Source organism: Fukomys damarensis, unplaced genomic scaffold, assembly GCF_012274545.1.
Source record: "Fukomys damarensis isolate Sample0158 unplaced genomic scaffold, DMR_v1.0_HiC HiC_scaffold_37, whole genome shotgun sequence".
Classification (NCBI taxonomy): Eukaryota; Metazoa; Chordata; class Mammalia; order Rodentia; family Bathyergidae; genus Fukomys; species Fukomys damarensis.
In genome coordinates, this window is record NW_022900949.1 from 14,234,476 (window position 1) to 14,244,568 (window position 10,093).

Genomic DNA, 10,093 nt, shown 5'->3' on the forward strand with positions numbered 1-10,093 from the left:
TGTCTCTTAGTTCTGTTGATGGTTTCTTTTGCAGTGCACAAGATTTTAACAAGATGAGATCCCACTTGTTGATTCTATCTGCTAGTTCCCGTGCTACTGAGGATTTGTTCATACAGTCTTTTCCTATGCTAATGTCTTCCACAGTTCTGCCTAACTTATTTTCCAGCATGCTTAGTGTTTATGTTTTTATATTTAGATCCTTAATCCACTTGGATTTTAATTTAGTGCATGGTTAAAGATAAGGGACTAGTTTTAATATTTGGCAGGTTGAAATCCAGTTTTTCAAACACCATTTATTAAAGAGACTATCTTTCCTCTACTGAGGATGGTCACCTCCTTTGTCAAAGATGATGTAGCTTAGTACATCTGGATTTGTTTTTGCATCTCCCAATCTGTTCCACTGATCCTCAGGTCTGTTTCTTTGCCAGTACTGTGCTGTTTTTATCACAGTGGCTTTGTAGTATAGTTTCAAATTTGGAATTGTTATACCTGCTGTCATGTGTCTGTTGCTTAGGATGGCTTTTGCTATTCTTGATCTCTTATGGTCCCATATGAATTTTTGGATACTTTTCTCTACTTCTGTGAAATACAATGTTGGAATTTCAATTGGCATTGCACTGAATCTGTATAGCAGTTTTGGTAGTATGGCTATGTTCACCATGTTGATTCTTCCTACCCAGGAGCAGGGGATGTCTTTCCATTTTCTTATATCCTCTTTGATCTCTTTTTTCAGAGTGCTGTAGTTTACAGTGTAGAGGTCTTTTGCTTCTTTCTTAGGTTGATTCCTAGATACTTTATTTTTTTGGATGCTATTGTGAAATGAACTGTTTCCCCAATTTCTCTCTCAGTGAGTCTGTTATTTGTGTACAAGAAGGCTGTTGATTTTTGGGTGTTGACCTTGTATCCTGCTACTCTGCTAAAAGTGTCAATTAAGTCTAGAGGTCTTTTGTTGGAGTTTTTTGGGAGGAAATTTCTTTCTGTAATGACAGGACCTGAAGTGCCTGGTTACATTGTCAATGCATGACCATGCTACAATTCTCCAGTAAAAATGCCCTATGTCATTGCTGAAACAGATTAATTTTTACAAAGTGTCAATCTGTTCTAGCTAAAGCATACTAGAAATTAGAAAACAATGTTAGGTTCTTTCTTTTTCTATAAAACAACAACAATGAGTGACTCTACAGCTGAAATGAAGCAAGCTGTACATGATGAAAAGATCAAAGCCTGGCCCATTGAAAGCCATGTAACATGGCACCTGATTTCATTATTTTTCTTTCCTTGATCAAATTAATAAAATTTTGGGAGTCCTAAGAAAACAAATTAGAGGAACACATTTTCAGAGACCATGGACTTTATGTAGATGCAGGGTCCAAGCTCAGCAAATGATTTTTGTTAAGGATACGTTTGTAGTGTGGATCCCCAAGAACCAATGCTTCATGGTACCATTAGCTACAATGCTGCATGTTGGTGTCCTTTTGGACATAAGAGGTGCTATGTTTGTCTTCATGGTGATAAAATAATGCATTAGGCAGTCTTTCTCAATCCTTAGTCTCACTTGCACTTAGTGGGTTACTCAGCATTTTGGCTGTGTCATGATGAAGGAAATGAAGAATCAATGTGTCTCCCCCCACCCAGTGCCCAGTGAAGGCTCAGTCCCCGTCTTTAGCATCTCAGTGAATACCATGTCAAATAGGAGTTTCCTTCTGTAATTGAAAGCCTGTCTCAGCAAATCCAAGAAGCAGAGATAGAGGTATGGAACTGTGGAAAGGTTGTAGACATAAGTTAATAACTTACTATAACATTACATTGATGGGCCAATGTCCAGTGGTCATGGTTACCTAACATGTTTCACTCATCTGAATCATTAAGAAATTCTTCTTTTTTTCCTTTTATTGAGTTTATTGGTACATTTTAAGCATACAATACAGTTACATTCATTATTGGGATCATGTACCTTTACATGACAGGTCTTGGTTCTCATTTTTTCCCCTTTTCCCTGCCCTCCCTTCACCCCCTCCTCTCCACCCCATTTACAAACACTTTATTTCCATTTTTTCATTTTCTCCTATTTTTCTCTTTTCCCTTATTACCTTTCTCATACCCTTCCCACTTTCCCTACACCTTTAGCACTTTTCTTCCTATTTTACATTGTTAATTATCTCATTAGGATCTTGTGTACTATTATAGTGTTTCACACCAGAGAAACTATTCAGTATTTACAGATGTGTGACTTTTTTATTTCACTTAGGAGTATATCCTCAAAATGTATCCATTTTCCTATCAATGAATCTAATTTTTCATTCTTTATGGCTGAGTAGTATTCCTTTTTATAGAAAAACCACATCTTCTTTATCCAGTTGCCAACTGATGGGCAAATAGACTATTTCCAAGTTTCTTACTTTTTTTTTTCTGGTACTTTGGATCAAACTCGGGTCCTTGCTCTTACTGTTAATTGAGGAAGAAAAGGATCCAGAAAGTAATGTCTACATAGCTTTGGTATATTTATGTATTTGGAAAGAAGTTTATGTGTACTATTCAATTGATTTGTTTTTATTAGCCAAATAAAACCACTTGTATTACCATTATTTATTATGGTGAATCTATAGAACAATGTGCATTTAACCATTTCTTCAGTATCATTAATTACATCCTCATCAATCTGCATTAAATTTATGTATATCTATACTGTTTATTTTATAACACTAATACATATTCATTTTAATCAGACTGCATTTTTCCAATCTCTTGAATATATCTTCTGCCATTCTGATATATTTGCAAAGAAATTAAAGTGATCAAACTACTAAAAGGTGTTCAGAATGTATATTGTACAGAACTACATGTTTAAATTGATGCCTCTTTCCATCTAAATTCTGTTTGGTTGCCTCAGTTACTGATTCTAGAATTCCTGCTATGAAGCCTTCTTAGGGAGTATTTAATGTCCTTATTCCTCAGACTATAGATGAAGGGATTCAGCACAGGTCTCACAATAGTGTACATTATGGAAGACACCATACTCTTTCTGGGAGAATATGCTAGAGTAGATTCAAGGTACATCACAATTCTTGTTCCATAAAAGAGACAACTAACAGGTGAGACCCACAAGTGGAGAAAACTGTTTCCTTCCCACTTCATGGGATTATGAGAATGGAGGAAGTGATTTTATAAATGAAAATAATTTTACTGGGTAGGGAAAAAGCAATTATGGCATTGGCAAAAGAAGTGATGATGTTTTTGGTAAAGTTTTCAGTACAATCCAGCTTACAGATTTGAGCAGGTTCACAGTAGAACCTGTAAATTGAAATATCTGGGAAGTAAGTAAACTTTAAAACAGTTAGATTATACAACTCTGAGTCCATAAGGCTAAATAAAAAAAGATATGAAAACTAAGAAGACACAGAGGTGAAAGTTCATAGTAAAGGAATACTACTGGGATTAACATATGGCCACAAACATGTCATAAGCCATCACCATCAGAAGCTTCTAAACCATACATGTAAAAAGGATCAGCAGAAACATTTTTGTGAGGCAGCCAAAAAAGTAAATGACACTCTGTGACTTTGAATATCCACAATCATCTTTGGAACAGTGGTGGAGATGAAACAGATGTCAGTAAAAGACAAATTGGAGAGAAAGAAGTACATGGGTGTTTGGAGTTGGGACTCTAAACTGACAGCCAGGATGATGAGCAGGTTCCCAAGAAGTGTAAAAAGGTACTTGGACAGGAAGAGCAAAAATAGGGTGGGCTGGAGATCTGGATACTTTGAGAGTTTTGTGACATGGAATTCTAAAATAACTCTTAGATTCCAGGTAGCTGTATTTGGACGCTAGTTGAAAAAGAAAAAAAAAGTCATACATGTGTAAATACCAAATGGTTTCTCTGGTGTGAATAAACTATAATAGTATGTAAGATGTAATTAACAATGTGAAATTAGAAGAAAAGGGCTAAAGGTGTAGGGAAAGTGGGAAGGTTAGGAGAAAGGTAATAAGGGAAAAGAAAAAAATAAAAAAAAATGGAAATAGAAAGTTTGTAAATGGGGTGGAGAGGAGGGGGTGAAGGGAGGGCAGGGACAAGTGGAAAAAATGAGAACCAAGACCTGTCATGTAAAGGTACAAGATCCCAATAATGAATTTAACTGTATTGTATACCTAAAATATACCAATAAACTCAATGAGAAAAAAAGAAAAAAATACATAGAAAAATAAATAAATAAGTAGGCATGCAACAGATTGCATAGGTTTTATACTTGCAAATTCACAAGTACAGAATTTCCCATGCTCTACAACTTTGGTAAAATTTTCCACTTGTACTGAACCAATGTTTTATAAATCTTCCATTATTTATTGCATATTACTCAGATCCTCTTGCACATACCAATCATAGGAACTCTCAACTGAGCAGTATCACAAGACTGAAAACATTAGAGACATAGGAGGTAATGGATATGTTCACTTTCTGCATTTAACCAGTTCAGAATGCTTCTTTCAAACACTTTGTACATGGCCAGGAATTTAGCTCAGTGGTTCCATGGGCTGCTTCACAAGTTCAAAGTCCCAAGTTCGATCCCTGGTACCAAATACAAACCAACATGTTGTACATTAAAAACACATAGGATTTTATCTGATACATTTTAAAAAATAAATTTACAAATATTTTTAAAATTGAGAAAAAAATTCACAGAAAGGTCTTTTTTTCCTCTCTTCATAACATTGTGGACACAAAATTGTCCAAAAACTCTCTAGCATTTCTATGGATGTGTATCACAGAGATTTTCCTGAAGTAGATTTTTTAAAGAAATTACACATTGGTTAGAATTTGAATTCAATTGTGAATTTGAAATCAAACCAAAGGAGGGAAAGATTCTACTTGGAGGAAATAGATTTCTTTCACACTGTGCTACATCTGTAATATATAACTGATTGAAATATTTACCATTCTGAATTCTTCTATGTATCCCCAAGAGAGCTGAATTGTTTGGAGATTGCAGACAACAGAATAATTTATTTAATGAGGAGCTCTGAGATTTCAAAGATGTGGATGCTAGAAGCTAAGACTGTGCTCCTGCTGGCCCTCACTTGTAATTCACTGATCTCAAACTTGGTGAAAACACAAGGAGGGCTTTGTATAGGCAGATATTTGTGGAGAACAAATATCACTAGAGAGGAAGAATACATCCTGGTGTGGGCAGGTAGAGTAAAAAAGGAAAAATTGAAACAAGGTGGTCCCTGGGATTTTTTTTTCTAGAGCAATATACTAGAAAATTCAAATATTTCATTAGTCTATGAAGGTTAATCTCTGCAGTTTCCATTGAGGTTTGGATTTTTTTGTTATTCTGCTCCCTTATTCAATCTTTGACTCTTAGAGCCTCTTTCAGAAGTGTTATTTTCTGAAGAGTATGTGTGTACTCCAAAGTTTTTTTTTTTATAAATTGTAGCCTACTGCTATGTTTCTTGCACCAAACTAGGTATTTATCAACTTACTGAAAATCTAGTATCCTTAAGGTATAACCAAATTTCCTCCAATTTAATGAGAGTTCTTTTCTACTATATTCCCTAATTTTACAGATAGGTTACTTCTTTATAAGCCCTGTTCACACCATATTGCAGGTATCATTTCATCCTAGTGTCCACAATAGCATTTGCCAATTATGTAATTATTTCTGATGTTTAAAAATCAAGTTTCTCTCTCTCTCTTTTCTTGGGGTGCTGGGGATTGAACTTATGAACTTGCACTTCAGGATAGGCACAGCACTACTGAGCTAAATCTCCAACTTCTTCTTGCCATATTATCAATCTCTTTACTGGCACATAAAAATATTGACTATTAAATTTAGAGAATCACCCTTAATATTTTCATGTATTTAACACATATGTTCTAGTGTTTAAATGTAATGTCTCATTTGGGCTATGTTTTGAAAATAATTGTTCTTTATTGAATTGCAACACGTCTTTGCTTTCTTCTGCTTATATATAGTCTCTAGCCTGGAGGCTAACAGGTAAATGCCTAACAAATTTTCTCAAACACATTTTTAATTGTGATTCTAGTTAGGATTTACATTATTGACCTTTTTTGTGATGAATTATGTTAACCAACATCATTATGTTAAGCCTGTGTGTTCATTCTTAGAAATGGCATTCCATGTTCTAAATGTGTTATTCTTATAAAAATAAATTTGAGTTCTTTTACTTAACTTTGCTGTACTTGGGTCTATAGTAAGCCTTCTAATGAGCTTGAATATTTCCATTTTGTGTTATACTAAGTACTTATGTTGGTAGTGGTATTTAGTATAAAAAAAAATATGTCCTTGTGCAAGCCTACAAAGTAACCAGAACTCTGTAAGTCCCCAGTAAGACAAATGTGGAGTCCAAACTCTCATGCCATCAACACTGCAAATAAACAGCAAAATTTCCCTCTTATACCTAGCTCAGTATCTGAAATGGAATGTGTATATGCTGTTCTCTCAGTCTAGAAGGTTTCTTTTTCCCTCTTTCTTTTCTGATTGACAGTGATTCATATTTTCTGAATTTAGCTCCAGGTTTTCTGTTTCAGAGAGAACTCTTCTATGTATCATCAAAGATTAAACTGGTTGTCTGGGGATTTAGCTCAGTAGTTCCACTGCCTACCTCATAAGTACAAGTTCCTGAGTTTGATCGCTGGTTGGTACCCAATAATATTTTTCTGTCTTGAATTAGTTAATAATTCCTAAACTTTCATAATACCTTTTAGGCCACGCAGAACACTAAGTTTTACAAGTTTTTTTCCAACTTTTAATCCTTATAGGATGATTTTATTTGTACTATTCTTGAATATTTTAAATCAAGTCCATCAATGCAATCATTAGCTATTAATTGTTCTTTTAACATATTTATTCCAGTACCCCCAAACATGAACACACTGATACATAAATGTATTTTATTTTAATGCTACAGTGTTTTATTCTTCCTTTTTTGTAATCCATCCACATGGTTTCTCCTAGACTTGGCAGAGTATGCTGAAAAGCAATTTTGTGAAAGAAAGATACATAGTGAGGTTTGTTAATATGAAATGTTATATAGCAGTAAAAAGGAGTAAAAAGGCTTCCATAATTGTAATTATTAGACTTTTATAGATCATGGAAACCACAGATATTATTAAGATATTGTTAGATAATGCTAAGTGATAGCTATCTGTAACATATTTATTGAGATATGAAGAATAAATTTGTATTCATGAGAAGCCCTTTTTTCACTAATTTTATTTTCAATTTTTTAGGTATATAGTACATTTACATTCATGACTAGATCTTGTGCCCTTACACAATGTATTTTGGTTGCCCTTCACCCCCTCCACGCCTCCCTATTTACAAAGACTGTTTCCATTTTTTTCCTCTTCTCATATTTTTCCTTTTCTCTTTTCATGAAAAGACAATGTTTGCATTCAGCCTACCATGCAGTGAACATTATTACTCCTGCTGGAGAAGAGATGTGTTTTGAGTTAAAATAGTTTGAATGTCTTTCTCAGAGTCACAAATGTGTTTCATTGGTCAAGATTTTATTGAGAAAGTGTGACTCAAGGCCACAATTATTAAATCACAGCCCTATTCTGTACCTTGAAGAATTATATATTATAATAAAAGGATGATGATGATAATAATAATAATAATAATTGGAATAATGATTCATCATTTATTTTGAACCTCACTGAAAACAAAGCCTCACAAACTTTAATATTAATTACTACATTTTTTGTATTTAATTTTTTTTCTCATTGAGTTTATTGGTACTTTTTAGGTATACAGTACAGTTACATTCTTCTTTGGGATCTTTGGGATCTTGTACATTTTTAGAGTGAAAAAAATATGTTACCAAGAGTTAACTTTTACATCACTATGATATATCAAGTCATAGAATAAAGGTTCTTTGAGTTATAAATCCAAGTTTAATCAGTGTCATAAAAGTTTTAAAATAACGAGGTAGGTGATTATGAAAAGAAATACAAAGTCTTCAATTATTTTAGATGATGTATCAAATGAAATGAGTTTATGCCAATAAATTCAAGAAAACAAAAGGGAAAATAAAATAAGGAAGCCAAAAATTTAAAGAAAGATATTTAGTTTCTAGATAAAATAAAAGACATGAGTCAGTGATGTAAAAATGTGTACATTTGTGCTATATTAAAGGTCATGATGATGATTGTACACATTAAAAGGAAAATGAGCTCTGATATTTCTAGATGAACAACAGCCATTGTCTGAAGACGATAGATGGTGAAGATCACTCATCCACAGGTGATGTTGTAAATTGGAAGCTAAGTAAGGGTCCAGGTGGGTATTTATTGAATATCACAATTCCCCTTTTCCCCTGAAGATAAACCAGTGACATGGAAACTAAAAACCAGAGTGGAGCATCATGTTTCCTCCTCCTGGGTCTCTCAGAGGATCCTGAATTGCAGTCCCTTCTCTTTGGACTGTTCCTGTCCATTTATCTGTTTGCATTGCTTGGGAACCTGCTCATCATCCTGGCCATCAACTACGATTCCCACCTCCACACCCCTATGTACTTCTTCCTCTCCAACTTGTCTTTTGTGGACATCTGTTTCATCTCTTCCTCAGTTCCCAAGATGCTGGTGAACATCCAGGCACACAGCAAAGACATCTCCTACAGGGAGTGCCTGACTCAAGTGTATTTTTTAATGGTTTTTTCTGCAATGGATGATCTTCTCCTCACTGTGATGGCCTATGACCGCTTTGTGGCCATCTGTCACCCCCTGAACTACACAGTTATTATGAACCCCCGATTCTGTAGCCTCCTGGTTTTGGTGCCCTGGGTCATCATTTTCTGTGTCTCTGTGATTCAAATTTTCCTAATGATGCAGATCAGTTTCTCTACAGACACAGAAATCCCTCATTTTGTCTGTGAACTAGCTCAGGTTCTTAAAGTGGCGAGCTCTGACACATTCATCATTAACATCTTTCTCTATGTGGTAGCTTCACTTCTGGGTGTGTTTCCTGTGACTGCGATTCTCTTCTCTTACACTAAGATTGTCTCCTCCTTGCTGAGGATGTCCTCCTCTACAAGCAGGTATAGAGCATTTTCTACCTGTGGGTCTCACCTCTGTGTGGTCTCCTTGTTCTATGGAACAGCACTCGGGGTGTACCTCAGTTCAGCCGTGACCCATTCTTCCCGGGCAAGCATGTACGCCTCTGTGATGTACACTGTGGTGACTCCAATGCTGAACCCCTTCATCTACAGCCTGAGGAACAAGGATGTGAAGGGGGCCCTGGGGAAACTTCTCAGCAGAGCAGCCTCTTGTCCATCATGGCCCAGGTCATGTTAGATTCTCCAAGGCACCAGGTGTGAATTTTAATACCCTAACTCTGTCTCCCCTAAATGATGTGCTTAATTTCTTGTATGACCAAAACACCTTAAGTTTTAAAACATTGGTACATTGTCCTTAACTCCCCCAGTAGTTCACTTTATATGTGTCTTTCCTATGCATGGTGTCTACATTTTCAAGTTTAGTTAGATTTCTCAGATATTCCTCAATTTCCAGCATGATTAATTACTTATATGGAGTGCTTACATGTTTTCTGCCAAAACAATTGTGCTCAAATGGTAATGTTATTCATCATATTTTTCCAGATTAACTAGGATGAAATTTATCAAAGTACTTACCATATCAAGACCATGCTTGTTGTTTACATGCATGAATTCATTAATTTTGAAAATGTATCTTTGTAATGTTTTCTCTCATTTGCATAATTTCTGAATGGAAAGACTAACTTCACTTTGGCTATCCTACTTTGATTTAAATATTTAAATATTAATATTTTTAATATTAAACCTGGAATCTGTCTTTGCATGTGAGATTTTTTTCATTGCTTCATATTGATATCATGCCCAGTTTGACTCAGATATATTGTTGTAGCCTTTAAAAATCTTATCTTTTTCCCCTATTCCTTTCTTTTCCTTCTTTCTTTCCCATTTGTCCTTTTATTCCCTTCCCCTCCTTCTTCACTTTTTTGTTTCTTCTCTGCTGTGTTTATGTCCTCCATTATACTCTCTTTCTTTTCCTCATATTTTGGACATTTTTATTTGGTAATGTAAACATGCT

At 34.9% G+C, this 10,093-nt stretch overlaps 1 protein-coding gene across 1 annotated transcript; it reads left to right on the forward strand.

Moving 5' to 3' along the window:
- The first annotated feature begins 8,359 nt into the window (after positions 1–8,359).
- Positions 8,360–9,316, forward strand: LOC104867597 (olfactory receptor 7D4). Its single transcript, XM_010632009.1, has one exon. The coding sequence runs from the start codon at positions 8,360–8,362 to the stop codon at positions 9,314–9,316; it is 957 nt and encodes a 318-aa protein (XP_010630311.1).
- The last annotated feature ends 777 nt before the right edge of the window (positions 9,317–10,093 follow it).

What these genes read in the sequence shown, in the direction of transcription:
- LOC104867597 (XM_010632009.1), top strand. Translation starts at nt 8,360, where the DNA reads ATGGAAACTAAAAACCAGAGTGGAGCATCATGTTTCCTCCTCCTGGGT.